At 39.2% G+C, this 20,009-nt stretch overlaps 1 protein-coding gene across 1 annotated transcript in view; it reads right to left on the bottom strand.

Moving 5' to 3' along the window:
* The window catches only part of JMY (junction mediating and regulatory protein, p53 cofactor), a 49,596-nt gene that overhangs the window by 13,558 nt on the left and 16,029 nt on the right, over nucleotides 1–20,009 (bottom strand). The window contains exons 2-4 of the mRNA XM_026670587.2: nucleotides 4,858–5,031; nucleotides 2,310–2,460; nucleotides 1,378–1,547 (exon numbers count right to left, since the gene is read on the bottom strand). Of these exons, the coding sequence (XP_026526372.2) occupies nucleotides 1,378–1,547; nucleotides 2,310–2,460; nucleotides 4,858–5,031 (495 nt within the window). The remainder of the gene's footprint in view (nucleotides 1–1,377; nucleotides 1,548–2,309; nucleotides 2,461–4,857; nucleotides 5,032–20,009) is intronic.

The raw sequence follows: 20,009 nt of genomic DNA, 5'->3' as shown, positions 1-20,009 counted from the left end.
CACTGAAGGCATCCAACTATATCTGATATATTTGTAATTCTCTAAAGCAGAGGTCCCCAACCCCAGGCTGTGGCGCACTATCGGATTGTGTGAGTAGTGGGCTGGTACGCATGTGCATGCACACGCATAGATCAACTACCGTGTTTCTCATATAATAAGGCCGGGTCTTATTTTTTTTTGAGCCCTGAAAAAATGGCTAGGCTGTTCAACGCAGGCAGCACCATATCCAGGTGTGCAACAAAAGTACTTCCTAACAGCAAGCCCACCATTCCCCCCCCCATTTCGCATGTTTTAATATAGGCCTTAATTTGGGGGAGGGGCTTAATTTCATTTCATGCCTATAAAACATGCTGGGACTTCCTATTGGGGAGGCCGTATTGTTGGAGAAACAGGGTAGTTGAGCTGTGTGTGCATACACGTGTACCCTAGCCGACTGCTCATGCAGCTTGGTTCCCTTCCCCCCTCACCCCAAGCCGGGCCGCAAGTTGCAAAGGTTGGGGACTACTAATCTAAAGAGTGCTCAATGATATAGAATTTCTGGTTGTCATCATAATGACAATAGCTGGCAGCAGAACTGCAAGATAGGATCTAATCTTTCTCCCAGAAAGTTTTCATTTTAATACCACAGATAAATGCCTACCTTTCATATATTTGTGCATGAGTACTTTCAAAAATAAGCAAGCCTTGTTTAAAGAAAGCAACCACATTGGTCTATTGAAATGTTGCCAGCAAAAAATATCTGAATGACACTGTTATGAATCATATAAGAAATTCAGTCTAGTAACCTTCTATTGCAACAGTTAGTTCTCTCCACTTTAAAAATAAATTGTGTATTTCTTGATTTAAATGTGATCAATGTTGCCTTGAGTGCTCATATAAGTAGAAAGGCTAAATATTACTACCATCACCAAAAACATCATCTGCCCTGTGCCCAGTGTGAATACCCATGGCTCATAGGCAGGTTTTATCTGTTTTCAGACTTAGACAATCCTTACAACCAAGTATAGCTGCACTTGGAAGGATTATTAATGTATTTATTTATGCATGTAATTCATATTCTTTCAATCACAATGATTCAGTTGTTTTAAAGAATATTAAATAATCTCCAAGAAAGAAAAATATGTACTAGATAAAACAGAAAAAAAGAGTGAACTACTACTTATTACATGACTTTGAATTTATTTATTGAAATTATTTTATCCAGCCTCTCCAATAGCTACATAATAGCTCTTAATTAATTTCTAGTCTCTTTTCAAAGAAAATTGTAATCACTAGCCAATGATTTTACTCTTGAAATCCCTGTCCATTATCCTGAAATTTAGCACTACAAAATAATTTTCAAGTTTCCTTTTAGGTTGAATACTCATCAGTTATTACCTCTTCTTTTAATGCATGTTTCTTCTGTTCTAAACAGATTTCTTTTGCTCTCATCAATTGCAAAGTATCTTTAGACACTGCATACTGAAGTTTTTCCATTCGTTCCACTGCTGCTGCCCAAGCTGCCTTACCAAACTTTTTCTGGTCTGCTCGCATACGATCGTATACAGCTGTAAATAAAATTTAATAGCAGGCTTATCATACTTGGAAATGGTTTCATTATAAATCCTATTTAAGTAAATCAGCTTCCTCTTTATGCAAATAAAATGTTACAATCTTCAAAGTAGTAGTTATTTTAATTTTAAAAATTGGGTTTTGGGTTTTTTTGGGGGTAATGTGGTACTTTTATTCTTATTTAATGTAGTCTATAGCTTGAAGTTATTTAATGGCCAAATTATTGGTATTATTAAAAGCAACTGGATAAAACACACCAAACCAATTAGTGAAAAATTAAAAGGAAATTGTAGAAAATAATTATTTTTTAAATTATAATTTTGGTATAATAAAAAGTTATAAACAGAAAGTATCCATAGTTTTTAATTAACAATCAATAGCTTATTAAGTTATAATGGTATTGAACTTGTAAAAGAAGAAAACTGAAGGGAAAAAGAAAATTATGAGACACTAATTTCAAAAATTAAACTCAATATAAACTTATTTCTCAAACTTCAGTTCCTTGTGTTCAAGTGAAATATACCCCACTCCACAGAATGGTGCTAATAATATTATAGAACACTTTCCCCACAAATATCACAGACTGAATAAGCCACTTCAATCAGGAAAAAACGTATCAATTGGTGATTTGAGTAGAGATATTTACTTAGAACAATAATGTTCATTTGAGAAACTGCAAGGTTACACGATTGTTGAACACGTAAAGAAATTTTAGATAAACAGTTTTAGCAGCAAATGTAAAATAGCTTATCCATTACCTTTTTGTGCTTTTGCTGTTATTTCAAAGTATTTTACTGTAAGGTCCTGTATAGATAATACAGCCATATGAGCCTTCCGTTGCCAGTCTGCATCTTCTTTTTGAAGGCTTTCAATTCTTCTAGGTCCTAGGTAATCATTCTCTATGGAAATCTGAAGATAAATCAACTCACTGTATCCATCATGAAATAAACAGCAAGGGATAAGTAGTAAACATATAATCTTGCAAAGATTATATAAGGATAATTTCTTTAAAATATTATCATGGACTTTTCTGAACAGTAAAAAAAATATTTGGGAAAATTAACTAATGGAAATTGGACAAAAACTATTTATAAATCATTTAGTGCTCCTTTATAATTTTGCTCATTTGCTTATCAAACCTTAAATGGGCATTTTTTCATGTCATTTTTCCTATTATTGAAAAGGGAAATGATAGAAACAAGACAATCTAGGGAATTAAAAAAAACTGAGATGTAAAGGTAAAAGAAACAAATTAGCACATGAAGAGAGATCTGGGGAAAAAACCTCTACTTTCATCCTATTCTTTAAAAGTTGTGCAAATGGAGCAAGCTCCAGGAAACCTGTTAGGCATTTAGAAAGACTACGAACTCTGGATAGGGGCAGGCAAAGGACTGCTACGTTCCAGCAAGGCAACAATGTTGGGTATGAAAACAAGAAGAAAACAGGGAAAGGAATTCTCTTCATAGAAAAATATTTAAAACACTGTATTGTACAGCATTTTTAAAAAGCCTGAAAAGGGTGTGGTGACATCCTTTCCTCTCCTTATGTCCTAATCTACACTGGAAAGGAAACTGAAGAAAACATTACATATGACATTAAATTAGAAAATAGTCTCTGTCCAATTATTTACTTTAAGTTTTCCAGGCAGCCTAATGTTGTCTGAGCACTTTTACTTGACAAGAATAAACAGTTTCTGCCCCTTACCTTTTGGCAAGTAGTGTGCAGATTATCCACCATAGCTAAGCATTGGGGCATGGGATTTATATTTCATCTCATGGTCATTCATTTTTTTTCCTTAGTATCTCTTTTCTATCATTGGAAGAGATCTGATAACATGTTAATAGAATAAGACAGCCAATAGCTGCACTTCAAATTAAAGTTTAGAAGAGTGAATTACTCATGTTGAAGCTTGCAGGTGGTAAACAATTAAAATTCCTGTAAAATGTTACAATTTATTGGAAAGATATATTTGGAAGAAAAAGTGGAACTGATGGCACAATGATAAATAGTTAAGCAAAGAGAGTTTTTTACTTATCTATTTATCATTATGCCATCAGTGCAATTTTTCTTCTAAGACGAATAATACAGTATGCGTTCCTAAGGAGAGACCTAAATATATAAAGAACAGGTGCTTAATCTTCTTCTTCAACAGGTTCTCAGCACAAAATCAACCATACCAATGCATATCTAAATATGAAAAGAATGTTCTTATAGATAACCTGCTATTCATATTTATATAAAAAGTATATTTCAATAGATCTTTCTTCTTATCCCTCAAATGATTCCGTCTAATGGAGGTTTGCTACAAAAATGTTTAGTTACGGACAGGGGTTGGATTCAACCGGTGTTACTACCAGTTCAGTACTTATGTTTTGCGCACGCATGTGCGCTACACACACGCAGTACAACAAAAGCTGTGCCTCCCGGACAGCTGATAAATGCTGCGCGCAGGTGCGCTGCGTTTGAAAAAAGCCTTTTTTACTGATTTTTTCAGCCTCAGCTGTGCCATGCAAAGCAGCTGAGGTTGAAAAAGCAGGAAATAAAGGTCAGATAAGAGCCCGGGCGGGCAGGCGGGCCAAACAGCAGCAGACACAGAACCTGTTCTGTGTCTGCTGCTCTTCAGAGCTACCGGTTCTACAGAGCCGGGCAGAACTGGTAGCATCCCACCCCTGGTTACGGACATAGAAATAACTGGGTGGCTCAGAAGACAGCACAGTTGTACAAATGAGTTGTAAAGTTAGCAGTATAGATCATAACAAATGCCATTTGGCATTTTTTCTCCCATTGTTCTGTTGCAACTTAAAACCGAGCATCTAACTGGTAATTCTGACATAAGCCTAGAATTTCAAATTTGTTCAAAAGAAAAATAGCAGTTTTATTCTATTGATTCTGTAAAAATATTTTGCAACTTGTTAAGCAGTTAACTGCTAAAGGTTCAAAACCCAGAGTGTATCTGATCCACACAAAATTTCAGTGCCTGAGTAAGATATTCCTTACTAAAAACAATAGTTCAATCCATTTTGTTCAATGCCCATTATCAAACATCTTTTCTTATAGCCAAGGCTTTTATTTGCTTTCTCCACAAATACTTTAACCAAGAAAAGAAATCAGAAGGGACTATAAAGCTTAAAAACCATGAAGAAAAGTCATTCTTGTACTTCTAATTTTGACTCAACCTAAGACACAAACTTTTACAACTTCAGAAAGTGTGACAAATATTCAAAGATATATATATGACATGGGATGAAAAGGTTCACTTATTATAATGTCCAATAATATTTTTAGGGTATATTGCTGATTTTGTACCTTTATTTGCTGTCTTCTGAGCATTGCAAGTTCCCTCATATCTCGGAATGGTTGCAGTAAATATTGATAGAGTTCTGTGGTGGCTTCAGCAAGACTACCATATGCATCATCTTCCATTTGATATAATTCCAGCAACTCCACCATGCTTTCTATATTCTTGTGTTTTTCCAGAAGCTGTGCAAAGTGAAAGAAAATATTAAAGTATTATTAAATTTAAAAATGAAAGCATTATCAAACCTTATAAAATCAGGCATAGGAGCTCATACTTTTGGCTACTAACGTTCATCCTAGTATCGCACTGTATGATATTGGTATCTTAATCCCACTTCATATTTTTTGTTAAATTATAAAACTAAAAATAGCTAAAATATTTGATCTCCCCTCTTTTTTAAAAAAACAACAGATTTTATTAATTTTTAAAGACAAACAAAACATCATTAAACATTGAAGACATTAAACCTCTTTCCATTATAAATTTTTACAAGGCAGATAAAACATTGTTTTATACAATATAGTTCTGATATATCCCATTTCCACTTAAATATCTTTTAGCAGATTTCTCATTATTTTTCTTTGCTCTTATTCAGTTACATTTCTTCTATATTTATCCATTTTATAATCATCATATTCATATTTCCCTCTGTCTTGTTTGCAATTATTCTCCTCTAGCTTTCCTCCAAGGTTTTATTAAATCTCAAACGAACATACACACACAAAACACAAAAACATAAAACTTCTTTTTAAAAAGTAGCTTGGCCCCGGATTACCTCTCTTTATATGGACTTCAATTAAATTTATGCTCATCATATACACCATTACCTATCTTATTTACCATTCTATATCTTCATTATAACTTCTCCCCGATTTCCACTCTTCTTAATTCTAATTTAAATCATTATACTTGTATCTTTTGTCCATTCTTTTCCAATTATCCATTTATCTCATTCCCTATAGTAGAAAAAAAAAGATTTCTCCTGAAATCACTAATCGAAGTATGATGCCTTTCCATCGCTCCCCTAAATTAACATTTAAGGTAACACCTAGTTCCCTATCTGATTCTGCTTAGTACATTCTACCTACTAATTTTTAAGAGAGAAAGAAAATAGTAAATCCATAAAGTAATTAAATATATAATTAAACATTAAATCTCATAACATTCCAATTATCTATTTCAAAAACAAATGCTACAATAATAAGTTCATACTAACATCCACACAATAGTCAATTAAACTCTATACTTAAACTAAATATTTTAAACATTCCTTTTAATATTTTATTAAATCTTAAAATCTATCATTGTTAAACCTTTAATGTTTTAATCTTTACTTAAGTCTTATAAAATTCTAATTTTCTATTTCTAATACAAATACTACAATACTATCTTATGTACCTTGCAGAATCCTTTTGAAACAAAGTTATACATTACCCTTTATCCCTAAAAAAAAATTCTTTTTCACATCTTGTTTCATACCTTTGTGGCTTTCCCCCCCCTTCTTCCTTCCTATCTTATCCCATCTGGTCTTTTTACCCCCCTTAGCTTCCCCTCTCTGTTGTATTTCTCTTTTCTTTTGCTTTCTAACATTGTATTGATTTTGCATCTTATTTTTCTCTTTCTTGGATGTTTTTTTAAGTCTTATGTCCTTTTTCCTTCCTCTCTTTCTCCTTCCTTTCTTAATCAACTTTGTAGATTCGTTAAAGATGGCTTCTTCTTCTTCTTCTGCTTCCTCCATCAATTGTTGTGTTTGCTGATAAGTAGCAAGCGCCATTTCTAAAAAACGAAAAATTTCTCTCACAGCGTCTTTGCCTTCTTTCTTTATTTTACCATATTCCTCTTCTCAGTTCATCAACAGATAAAGCCATTATAAACCTTTTCTTCTTTTTTTTCTTCTTCTTCTTCTTAAAACAACCAAGATAATTCAAAGCTTAGAACAATTCCCCAAAATCCCAAACAATCCAAACAGAGCACAAAGTTCTTCCCTTCACACTTTTTCTTCCTGGGGTAATATCAATTGGAAAGGGGGAAAAAAAAAACCAATCTGTATTTTAAAGTCTTATTGCGATTAACTTCCAATCTCAAAATCTTCCAGGCATCTCCTCCAACAAAATCTTAATATAAATTTTTCTTTTGTCCTCTCCCTTTCCACTTGTAACAAAAAGCTTTAAATTTTTACCTTCTATAAAATAGCAGGCTTTTCAATATCCATTTGTTAATTCCATAGGGAAGGAGAGTAAACTTTCTCTTTCAGCACTTTCACTCGCCGCTTATAAATCTCTTCTGGAAACAAAGTATCTTTCAAAAAATCAAGATTTTCAGGATATTAAATGCATCTTATAGTCCCAGTTCAGCCAAAAAACTTTCGCTTCAAAACTTTCTCCTTCTTCCTCCAGCACAATCTTGTCCAGCTGCCGGCTTCTTTGTGGCGGCCATTACTGACCGCCGCTCCACCGCCTTGAGAAAAGGGGGTTATGCCGGGTGGGGAGGGGGTCTGCGAAAACCCCAAACCCCTGTCCGGATCCCCCCTATCTTCGGCTGCCTCTACGGGGCAGCCTTATCCTCCAGACCCGTCGGGATCGGAGGCACCAAGACGGCTAGCGCAACAGGGATCGCGCAAGATCACGAAACCCCGCCGCCACCGAAGCCTGGCAAAACCGGAAGTCTGATCTCCCCTCTTTTTTTTATTTGAATACTTAGCCAAGTATTAGTTATTTGTTACATTTATTTGTTTACTTATATTGCTGCTACAATCCAGCAGGACCATGGACTTTTAAAAATAATACATTATTTATGAAAAGCTTTTTCATGTATAAAGTTTTGATTCTTCCTTTATATTGTCCAGCCAAAGAATCTTTTATTGATGTAGGATTATGCAGTATTTTATACACTGTCCACAGTTTAAACAATATGCATTTAATTGCTTATATTGGTAAGTCTCACTAATCAGAATTTAAAAAATGCAAAGCAGCACCCATTAGAAGCTACAGATTTATTTTTATCCCATAGCATAGACTTCCACGGAGGGAGGAGGGACGAAATGAGCATCATGATGTGCTGGTGCAAAAGTCACAACTTACGTACTTTTGTCAGATTTTGGATGGAGTTTGCATCATGATGTCATCATGGATATTATTCTGACACAATCTTGGCTTGTTGCAGATACTGCTGACACATAGATAGCTATGCACAGGCATCTGTGCATAGAAACACACACATGCACAGAACATTCACAGATACCATGCAAGAAGAAAGCCTGGGTGAGGTTTAGCAAGCATATAAGAATCTTCTGTTCCCAGTAATGAATAAGGGAATAGAAGGGGAACTTACCAAATTTGCAGATGATACTAAGCTGGCAGGAATAGCTTAACACCCAAGAAGATAGGCTCAAGATCCAGATGGATCTTGACAGACTAGAACACTGGGCCATATCTAATAAAATGAAATTCAATGTAGAGAAGAGTCCTACGGCAAGAAAAACCAAAAGTACACATATAGACTGGGTGAAACCAGGCTCAATAGCAGTAACTGTGAGAGGGATCTTGGAGTCTTAGTGGACAACCAGCTAAATATGAGCCAGCAGTGTGCAGCAGCAGCCAAAAAAGCGAATGCAATCCTAAATTGTATTAACAGAGGGATACAGTCAAGATCAAGGGAAGTACTAATACCACTCTATAAAGCCTTAGTAAGACCACACCTAGAGTACTGCATCCAGTTTTAGTCACCACATTATAAAAAAGATGTTGAGACTCTAGAAAAAGTACAGAGAAGAGCAACCAGGATGATTAGGGGACTGGAGGCTAAAACATACAACAAACAGTTGCAGGAACTGGACTTGGCTAGTCTAGTAACGAGAAGGACCAGGGGAGACATGATAGCGGTCTTCCAATATTTGAGGGGCTGCCACAGGGAGGAAGGGGTCAAGCTATTTTCTAAAGCACCTGTAGGCCAGACAAGGAATAATGGATGGAAACTGAGCAAGGAGAGATTTAACCTGGAAATAAGGGGAAACTTTCTGACAGTGAGAACAATCAACCAATGGAACAGCTTGCCTTCGGAAGTTGTGGGAGCGCTATCACTTGAGACTTTCAAGAAGAGGTTGGACCACCATTTGTCATAAATGGTGTAGGGTCTCCCGCTTGGGTGGGGGGTTGGACTAGATGACCTACAAGGTCCCTTCCAACTCTGATAATCTGTATCTGTATGTGTAATATACATAGTAAGCAGGAAAGAGAATAGGTCCTCTATGCTAGTCCTGGGTGATCGCACTTACTTTATATTATTTATATTATGTTTTAATTGAAGGACAGTAAGAAACTTAAAACTATTTAAAATTAAAACCTGGATAATATTCTGTATAGGTTGTCCTCTGCTAACAATGGTAATTGGTAACACGTCTGTTGCTAAGTGACATAATTGTAATGCACAATGTCATATGACTGTATCAACTTACAACGGCAGCTCCAGAAGTTGTAGTTGTTAAGTGAATTCTATACAGCATTAAATACAACATCACGTGATTTCAGATTGCAACTTGCTGGATTCCCCAATGACTATGCTTGTACGAAGCCAACAGTGAACTTGCAAATTGTGATCACATGGCTGCAGAACACTGCAACCTTCATAATTGTGAGCTGTTGTCAACAGCTCAAATCACGATCATATGACTCAGGAATGCTGCAGCAACTGCAACTTTGATAATTTGTCTTAAGTCTTGTTCAATATCACTGTAACGTCAAATGGTTGCTGAATTTTTAGTTAACCTAGGACAGGAGTGTGAAACTGGATTTCTTCAAGGGCCAAATCAGCACTGTAGTTCTCCTCCACGGGTCGGCCAGCGGGGAGACGGGAGACAGGATAGATGCCTCCTGCAGCACCCTGGTGGGCAAAACTGGGTGCAGGGAGCCCATGGGTGGTCCCTGCATGGCTGGTTTTTGTCTTGGACAGTCTCCTGCAGCAATTTGCTGGCCAAAATCAGGTGCTGGGGGGGGGCATGTGCCTCTCTGCGCCCTGTTTTGGCTGCCAGAGGCACCACGGGCTGGTCCTTTGCTATTTACAGACCAGCCCCATGGTCCAGATTTAAGCACCCCATGGGCTGGATCCAGTCTGCAGGCCTTGAGTTCGACACCCCTGACGTAGGACTACCTGTAATTAGTTAGACTGTGCCTTTTGTAGCAAGCACTTTTCAACTGACTATTAAATAAAAATTATAACCAAAACCTGTTCAGGCAAAGAACAATGGCTCTTTATCATAGCTCCTCCATACTGTATTTCTTTTCTTTTAATCCACTGATTCAAACAATAGCAAATAAGGTTTTAAAATCCTGAACAGGAAACATCTAGTTAATTAGCTTAACTATACTAATAATGTAACAGAATCAATATAAAAATAGAATAAAACTGAACATTCTTTTAGTTTTAATATACTGTTTTTCCTATAATATATGAAAGTGTTGTGGCTCTGAGGTTTGAGCCTGCATTGTTAGAGGACGAAGACTCGGACAATGGGGAAGAGGAGGATTTGGAAATGCCTTCCTCCCCAGGACCTTCCTCTTCGGCAATGCCTTCCTCCCTGATTGTGCCTCAGGTGTCGGCAGATAACCGAGAGGGAAGACCTGAGGCTAATCAGGAAAAGGAGGAGGGCATATCAGAGTCTCTGAATGAGAATCAAGTAGAGGAATGCTGGCTTGATGCGAGGCAGCGTCGCAGGCAAAAGTGTGAGCTGCAACGCAGAAGGAAGGGATGAATCAGAGACTGAGCTGAGGGACTGACACACCCCACAGGGAATAAAAGTGGGTGTGTTCGCTCTGAGAGTTTCGTACGGGACAACGTGTGACTTATTCAGAGGAGCTTCGGATTATTCTGTGTTGTGACAGCTTGTGTGATTTATATTCCTGCTTTCTTGTCGGACTTGGCAGACAGCGTGTGTGAGACTGCCAAGAACTTTATCGGCTCAAGGAATTAACTCTATAATTACTGGATTTGCTTGCTTGCTTGTATTCAGTTGGAATTTGGACTTCTCACCTCCTTTGTAAAGGTGAGACATAACATGAAAGTATATGAAAATATATTTAAGATTTATAATTTAATTTTCTGTTATTAATAGTAATGAATCAAAATACAGGTAACCCTCAACTCATGACCACAACTGAGCAATTTTTTTGCTAAGTGAGACGGTTAAATGATTTTGCCCCATTTTACAACCTTTCTTGCCACAGTTATTAAGTGTTAAGTTAGTAACATGGTTGTTAAATGAATCTGGTTTCCCCGTTGACTTTGCTTGCCAGAATGACCCCAGAACACAGCAATTATCATAAATATGAGTCAATTGCCAAATGTCTGAATTTTGATCACATCACCATGAGAATGCTGCAATGGTTATATGTTACAAAACGGACACAAGTCATTTTTTTCAGTCAGTTGTAACTTCAGTCACTAAATGAATTGTTGTAAGTTAAGGACTATCTGTACAACACCCCCCCCCATTTTACACAAATTAATAGAAGGATGTCTACATGGAATGCACCGTTGTTCAAGATATATTTACAGAGGAAATCACTATTCTGGACAAGCAGTTAAAAGGAAGCAAATTATACAGTATATCACAGAAGTGAGCACACCCCCTCACATTTTGTAAATATTTAAGTATATCTTTTCATGTGACAACACTGAAGAAATGATACTTGACTACAATGTAAAGTAGTGAGCTTGTATAATAGTGTAAACGTGCTGTCCTCTCAAAATAACGCAACACACAGCCATTAATGTCTAAACTGCTGGCAACAAAAGTGAGTATACCCCTAAGTGATGATGTCCAAATGGGGTCCAAGTAACCATTTTCTCTCCCTGGTGTCATGTGATTAGTTAGTGTTACAAGGTCTCAGGTGTGAAGGGGGAACAGGTGTGTTAAATTTGGTGTTATCGCTCTCACTTTCATACTGGTCACTGGAAGTCCAACATGGCATCTCATGACAATGAACTCTCTGAGGATCTGAAAAAGCGAATTGTTGCTCTACATAAACATGGCTTAGGCTATAAGAAGATTGCCAAGACTCTGAAACTGAGCTGCAGCCTGGTGGCCAAGACCATACAGCACTTTAACAGGACAGGTTCCACTCAGAATAGGCCTCGCCATAGTCGACCAAAGAAGTTGAGTACCCATGCCCAGCAACATATCCAGAGGTTGGCTTTGAGAAATAGATGTATGAGTGCTGCCAGCATTGCTGCAGAGGTTGAAGGGGTGGGGGGTCAGCCTGTCAGTGCTCAGATTGTATGCCGCACACTGCATCAAATTGTTCTACAGGGCTGTCATCCCAGAAGGAAGCCTCTTCTAAAGATTATGCACAAGAAAGCCCACAAACAGTTTGCTGCAGACAAGCAGACTTAGGACATGGATTTCTGGAACCATGTCCTGTGGTCCGATGAGACCAAGATAAACTTATTTGGTTCAGATGGTGTCAAGCATGTGTGGCGGCAACAAGTGAAGAATACAAAGACAAGTGTGTCTCGCCTACAGTCAAGCATGGGGGTGGGAATGTCATGATCTGGAGCTGCATGAGTTCTGTTGGCACTGGGGAGCCACAGTTCATTGAATGAACCATGAATGCCAACATGTACTGTGACATACCAGGCATGATATTCTTCCGATTAAAATCGGAATTCCGATTTTTTGGGGAATCGCCCCCTCCTTTCCCCCCACCCTTCTTCTCCTCCTTCCCTCCCCTCGGAGGCCCCGAATCAGGAGTTGCTGGCGCGGCTCCAGTCCACGCGTTGCCTCAGGAAGGGAAAGGCAAAAAGGAAGAGCCGCAGCGGCGCTTTGCAACGGCAGCAGTGGCTCCTGGTTTTGCCTTTCCCTTCCCGAGGCAACGCGGGACTGGAGCCGCGTGAGCTGCGCCGCGGTAGCAACTCCTGACAGCCCCAGCCGGATACCTGAGCGGAGCCCGGGCGGTGCGAGCGGAGGCCGCTGAACGGCAGGAAAAGGGAGCTGGGCCAGCCACAGACCAGCCTCCGTGCAACACGCCGCCGCCCAGCCCTGGCGAGGGAAGGCAGCGGGCGGTCCCCGGGCACGCGGCGGGGGGTCTCTTTTGGCCGGCCCCGATTTTTTTTTTCAGAGCGGAATATCATGCCTGCATACTGAAGCAAAGCATGATCCCCTCCCTTTGGAGATTGGGCCACAGGACATATTCCAACATGGTAACGACCCCAAACACACCTCCAAAATGACCACTGCCTTGCTAAAGAAGCTGGGGGTAAAGATAACGGACTGGCCAAGCATGTCTCCAGACCTAAATCCTTTTGAGCATCTGTGGGGCATCCTGAAATGGAAGGTGGACGTGCACAATATATCTAACATCCACCAGTTCTGTGATGTCGTCATAGAGGAATGGAAGAGGACTCCAGTGGCAACCTGTGAAGCTCTGGTGAACTCTATGCCCAAGAGGATTAAGGCAGTGCTGGAAAATAATGGTGGCCACACAAAATATTGACACTTTGGCCCCCGTTTGGACATTATCACTTAGGGGTGTACTCACTTTAGTAGTTTAAACATTAATGGCTGTGTGTTGCATTATTTTGAGGGACAGCACATTTACACTGTTATACAAGCTGTATACTCACTACTTTACATTGTAGCCAAGTGTCATTTCTTCAGTGTTGTCACATGAAAAGACATACTTAAACATTTACAAAATGTTAGGGGCTGTACTCATTTCTGTGATATACTGTACATGGAAGGCAGCTATAGCCACATTCATCAAAAAAGCAGCATTCAGATCTAATGGAAATGATATGCAAGTTCTGCAATTTTTGAAAGCCTGACTTGACTGTGGGACTGCCCAAATATATAAACCTGCCTTTCTTTTCTAAATGCAGTTCCTTAACATTTGCTTGTTTAAAGAATTTACATGGCTATCCAACTCAAACACTGCAACCTCTGGATGGCATACAGTCCCTCCCCGTCCCCACCTCCAAGCAAGATAAAGAATTTCAGCCTTTATGAATACCAACAGGGTCAGGATCAATGTATTTTGGGGGGATGGGTAGAAACTGTCCCAGATGACTGGTGTCACAGTGGAAAAGGCATATGATGCTTTATGAGTAGCTCTGTGATCTAAGACTAATTCTTAACTCAAATTTTGTATCAGAAACATGAGAATGCTGACTGTAAAATATCATTTTATAAATCCAAATATTCTCTCACAATCTGAAAACTAAACACTGCAATAAAACACAATCTTCAGATAAAAGCTGAATTAATACTATAGGACTGCAACAACAATAATTTTGAGGATTTTAAGATAAAAAATTGAACATGAGTCAGAAACAAACGCAAGATTTAGTTTAAATATTAAAAAAATACCTAAAGCAGCAAAGTGGGAAACACTTGAAACCGTTATTTATTATATTTTAGTCCACTCTAAGGAGCTTAGGATGGTATCCATATCCCTATATTTTACCTTTACATCTAGTCTTCATTTAGCTACCACAAATGAGACTGGCAACTCAGTTGTTAAGTGGTCACAAAGTGATACTGCATCTGTGCTTATGATCTTTCTTCAGCTTTACTTTACAGGCCTGCAAAGTTCATAAATGCAAATATTGCAAACTTAATTTTTCATAATCATTGTAACTGTGAATGGTCACTAAACAAGACAGTTGCTAAATAAGGATTACCTGTATAATCCCATGAGAAAGAGGTTAAAACACAACAATTTCTGTTATGCCTACCTCTTGTCAGAGAATATTTTGGCCATTATTGAAGGTAAAGCTGTCTCTTTACTTCCCCTTTTCCCTTTTCTATCTTATCCTGACAAGAGCATTCATATGTAATACCCTGTTTATTCTCTACCTTTCTCTAACAATAATATGAAAATATATATAGTCACCTACTTGTTCATAACGACTCTAGGCAGCTTACAAACAATAAAAACATAGTATAGAAAAAGAAAATAAAAAACAATAAAAATAAAAAACAATAATCTTTCACCCCGCCCCCAGTGATAACACACTGTCAAATAAGCCATTTGATAGGCAATGCAATACCATTCTTTCAGCAGTATTATATGATCCATGTACTTGATGAAATAGACTGAAATGCAACAACACATCTTTAAAGTGCCCAAATCTATTTATTGTATATGTAGTCCACATTTAGTAACCACAATTGATCTGGTGATTCAGTCATTAAACAAACTGGTTACTAAGAGAAAACAACATGACCGTGAATGTTGTTTACAAGTTTATTTCAGCTTTGCTTTATAGAATCACAGGGATATGACCCCAGACAGCCAGGTAAGTCATGACAGCAGAATAAACATTGAAAGGAATGTGCTAGAGCTGGGTTTTTGTCTAGGAAGCTTCTTAAGAAGCAAACAAAAGCCTTTAGTCTGAAACTAATTAGGGTTTTGTCAGTTTCAGGAAATAGTGCAGCTGGCAGGAGAGTTCTAATCAACTAAGACAACTGAGCTGAGCTTGCTAACTTGCCCTTAGCACTTTAATTGCAAACTGTCTTGATCCAAGGCAGTTGTTAACAAGTAGTCAAAGACTACTTGTATTCAGCCAGTTTTACTGCTGAACAGGTATGTAGATTTTTTTCCCTCTTTATAAAGTAAAATCCCCATTTGAAATAAATTAGACACATTCAGAGAATCACTCAACTAGTGGCAAAATAAAACCCAGCACCCACTCCAATATAGAGCTCTAGGGAATACACACTATACACATGTAGACAAATTATCGAAACTTAAGAAAAATAAGATATTGCTAGAAGATAATAAATCACTTTCAGGTCTCCAAATTCCTCAGAAAGCTCTTCTTTACCCCTCTAATCCTAAAATATTTTCTTTTTTATGGATAACTGGTCACATTACAAAACAAAGCATTTTATGTTCAAAAGCAATGTTGATTGGGAGTTGTAAATCTAAACATATATATGGCTTGATACATATTCTGCACGAGGCTGGTTACCTTTATAGTGGGCGCGGTGGTTTTTTCAGTCAACAAAGCAGCTTTCCTCCATATGTTTAAAAATAAAGGGAGCAAATCGGAGAAGTGCCTCTTCATCGAAAAGAGAGCAGTCGACAAGTCCACACTCATGCAACCTAAAACATGGATATCTGAAAAGTATTATTATTTCAGAAATGGATAATTTGCAAGATACACTTTGGAGCAGAAACTGCAATGTAACTAGTATCTGAAACACAGATTAGACAGGTACATGTTACAAATAGATGTTTTCAGATATAAATGATCTAACATTTGAAACATCCACCAAAATGAATTTTAGATTCTCTATGATTGAGCTGGTAGCTCAATAAAATAAATTAAATACTAATATTCCAATAAAGTATAAGAAACAACAAGAAAAATTTCATATTACACAACTTCTAATTGCAGAGAAATATGGGAATTAAGATAGAGCTTAATCTTCATGTTTGTGAAATAGGAACAATGGTACAGGTAAGTACAACCATATGCAATTTAAAAAGTTTAATGAAACAGTATTTGCACCACTGGAGAGTTCTAAATCTGGACCCTAAATTTGAGCCCTCTGCTGTCCAAATTGCACTGGCACTCAGTTTCCTTCGAGATGTTGGTTATCATCTTTAAAATGCTACATCGTATGGGACCAAAGTAAGGTACCTCAACAACTCTTACTTAGTGCCCAGTCCTGTCCCTGGAAAAGATCTAACCATTTTCACCTTCAGCTCCCCATTATCACATCATCAAAATTCAGTCTCAATGACTCTATTTAGAAGGTTAGGCCGTCCTTTGGACATCTGACATCAAAGTCAATGGGAAAAACCAGAGTCATTTAACAACCGTGTTATTAACTTAACAACTACAGTAATTCACTTAACAACTATGGCAAGAAAGTTCCAGAGAGTACTCAAGACCTGGCTCTTCCCTCAGGCATTGAGAATGGGTGAGGTCATAATGGGAGGAGAAAGTGTTGTGGTGCCAGGTTTTTCTGTTTTTCCTACTTTTGTATTGTTCTGAATTTAGCTTTTATGCTGTTTTACAGTTTGGTTTTTAAGGTGGAGGGCTATACAAATATTTTAAATAGTTTTAGTGCCAAGTCACAAAACCAAAACTACAGAAAATAATTCTAAGAGCATTTTTTTTTTTGTAGGGATCTAGGCAGCAAATGTTTATTCCTGCTTTAATTTTCCTTTATGTAAGTGAAAAAGAATTCTATGTGCTGTCACAAACTTCTAATATATCAATGAATAATGTTAAAAAGTAGGAAGATAGGAATTTCTGATTAACTAGGTAAAGGCTGATGCTAGACTTCCATTTTAATGTTTACATAGGCAATTTAATATGCTCTATTGTATGTACTTTTATATTATTAAAATATTGCTCAATATAAAATAAAATAGTAAATACTTCTGTCTTCTCATTTATTATCCTACAAAATACAGGATAATAAACTTATAGGATAGACTATTCCTGATATGGAAGTTTTTTGGTGATTATTTAGCATAACATATCAGTATCAAACACATTTTGGTGAGTTTTAAATTGTCTGGAAGAGATGAAACTGACATCAACCTTATATGATGATGATGTCATCCATTTAGTTACATCTGACTCTTGGCCAACTATATGATTAGTAAACTGAAGGTTTAAGGTAAAGGTAAAAGTTCTCGCATATACGTGCTAGTCGTTCCCGACTCTAGCGGGCGGTGCTCATCTCCATTTCAAAGCTGAAGAGCCAGCACTGTCCGAAGACGTCTCCATGGTCATGTGGCTGGCATGACTAAAGGCCAAAGGCACACAGAACACTGTTACCTTCCCCAATAGGGACTACCAAAGGTGGTCCCTTTTTTTCTACTTGCATTTTTGCATGCTTTCGAACTGCTAGATTGGCAGAAGCTGGGGCAAGTAACGGGAGCTCACTCTGTTACACGGCACTAGGGACTTGAACTGCTGAACTGCCACCTTTCTGATCGACAAGCTCTGAATCTTAGCCACTGAGCCACCGCATCCCCAGCTGAAGGTTTACTTCCTCCTTAAATACAAATTCTCTTGTCTGCAGTACAGACCAGAATTCAAGAATGCCAATCAGTGTATTACACAAAGAATAATCAAAATTGTAATCCAGTTTAATATAGTTTTAATTAAAGCCTTGGGAGAGAGAATATAAACACTTCCTCCCTAGCAGTGCCCATGTCTTTTCTCATCCATGCTGCACCGAGAGTTGAGGATGGGTTAGATTCCTCCCTGTGATGTCATAAGGCTGACTCTGCCACTATATAAAAAGTCAGCCCTGTGCTGGCTCCCCAGCTTTGACTCAGCTCCTTGTCAAGTTGAGCTGGTGTCCTGGAAGCAGTTGTTGTTCATAGGAGAGCAATAGGAGGAAAGGAAAAGAAAGAAAATCAATTTGCACAGCTCCCGGGGCTCGGCAGAGCTGTGCCACCAGGAGATCTGCTCTCCTGCAATGTCGAGGACTCAGCGTCAGAAGGCTGCGATCAAGGGAAGCGCTCAGAAATCTCCCATGCAGCCTTCCTCAGCAAGATTCGGCTGCTGCTTCTTCTGCGAGCTGCAGCTATCGTTTTTGGCACCTCTCAGCTGTTCTGATCGAGGCAGCCGGTTAATTGCTGGTTCTTTTGCTTCGCTCGGGGCTCGCAAGCCTAAAGAGGAACAGAGGCTCCGTGGCCATTCCCCTGGGAGCCAACACACTTGCGAGCGGCCATTTTGGAGACATTGGCCATAATGCACGTGGAGGGTGGCCATTTTTAATTGGCCCTAATTCAGGGAAGACTTTTAAAAAATGTTTCTGTGATTGTTCTTGAGCGCCTGGCCCCAGCAATAGGAGGCTCCCAGCACCTCTTGTATCCTTCCTGTTTTCAGCTTCCTGTTTTCATAGGGCCCAATCTGAAATCTCGGGCCTAGAAGACCAGGAGCCTCAGGTCCAAAAGAAAAAGAGGAAGATGAAGAGACAACTAGGTCATTCTGCGTAGAGAGAGCCTGCAGCAAAAATCAGGGCCAAGGTGCTGGCACCCAAGAAAACTTCCCAGACCGAACTCAAGGACGAGGAGATAAGACATGCTGCTCTGGAAAGGCAGTTTGGAAAAAACCCTAGAGCAGATGAGAGGGCGTCCCACTCCAGCCTCCCACTGAGAAGTACAGGTTTGCCCAGGGAGGGGGGAGGTTCAAACCAGCACTTCCAGCCATCTCCAAGCCTGGTCCCCTGTAAGAGTAGAGGACGAGTTTGGTTCCCAGGATTTAAGCAGATCTAGGCCCAACTCTGTAAAGGCCTCTCGGGGCCTCCCTTCTGGTCAGATCATACAGGGTGGCCATGGACCTAGACCTACGCCTACTGCGGCAGGCTTACGTCCAGCTGACCCTTCCTCTGGCAGCGGGCCAAGTGATCTTAGAGATATGGTCTCTGTAGCCATCAGGTAGGGCCTAGCAGAAGGTTTCCAACAGCTCCTTTGTCCCTTGAGGGGGGGGGCAGACCTTGTTTCCTGCTTACTCATCAACAAAGGGGGTATCCCATGTATCAGGAGTTCACTGGCCCTTCCACCCAATCTGACTGTGGGGAGATTATGATGAGAGGGATTACACCAACCCCTCGGACTAGACCCACTCCTCAGACTCTGAAGAAATCAGGGACCCTGATTTGTCAGAGGAGGGGGGGTCTCATCCTGAACAGCTCCCCTCAACGGCGGTTTTTAAGCCCGCTCTATTTAAACCACTCCTACAGAAGGCTTTAGTCACTGCCCAATTGACCGCTGGTGACTCCCTCTTCTCCAAGCCAGTGGTCCATACAGAGGTCATCCCTTCGCCTCTGTTGTTCCTGGATCTAGTTAAAGAGCAGTGTACCTCACCTGCTGTTGGGCCAAGACCTTCATCTCATGACAGATGTTCCTATAACATGGGTCCTTCCCTGGCCAATAACCTTGTAACGCCTTCTGTTGATGCTCCAGTCGTGGCCTTGTTTTCTTCCTCTGGCACCCCACTGAGCCAGAAGACGTGCTCAAGGCTGAGGATAAGAGGTCCGAACAAACACTCAAGCACAACCACCAGGCCTCAGCTTGGGCTGTTTGGGCTTCGACAGCAGCGTCCTTTTTACAAGGGCTTTGCTTTGCTGGCTGCATCAACTACAAGATCGCTTACCTCCCACTGACTTCTGATCACATCAGGATCTCAACAA

The sequence above is a fragment of the Notechis scutatus genome, chromosome 2 (assembly GCF_049901735.1).
Source record: "Notechis scutatus isolate UNSWTSFEM ecotype Mainland chromosome 2, rNotScu1.2, whole genome shotgun sequence".
Taxonomy (NCBI): domain Eukaryota; kingdom Metazoa; phylum Chordata; class Lepidosauria; order Squamata; family Elapidae; genus Notechis; species Notechis scutatus.
The sequence above is the reverse complement of the archived record's forward strand: the minus strand, read 5'-3'. Positions and strand labels throughout refer to the sequence as shown.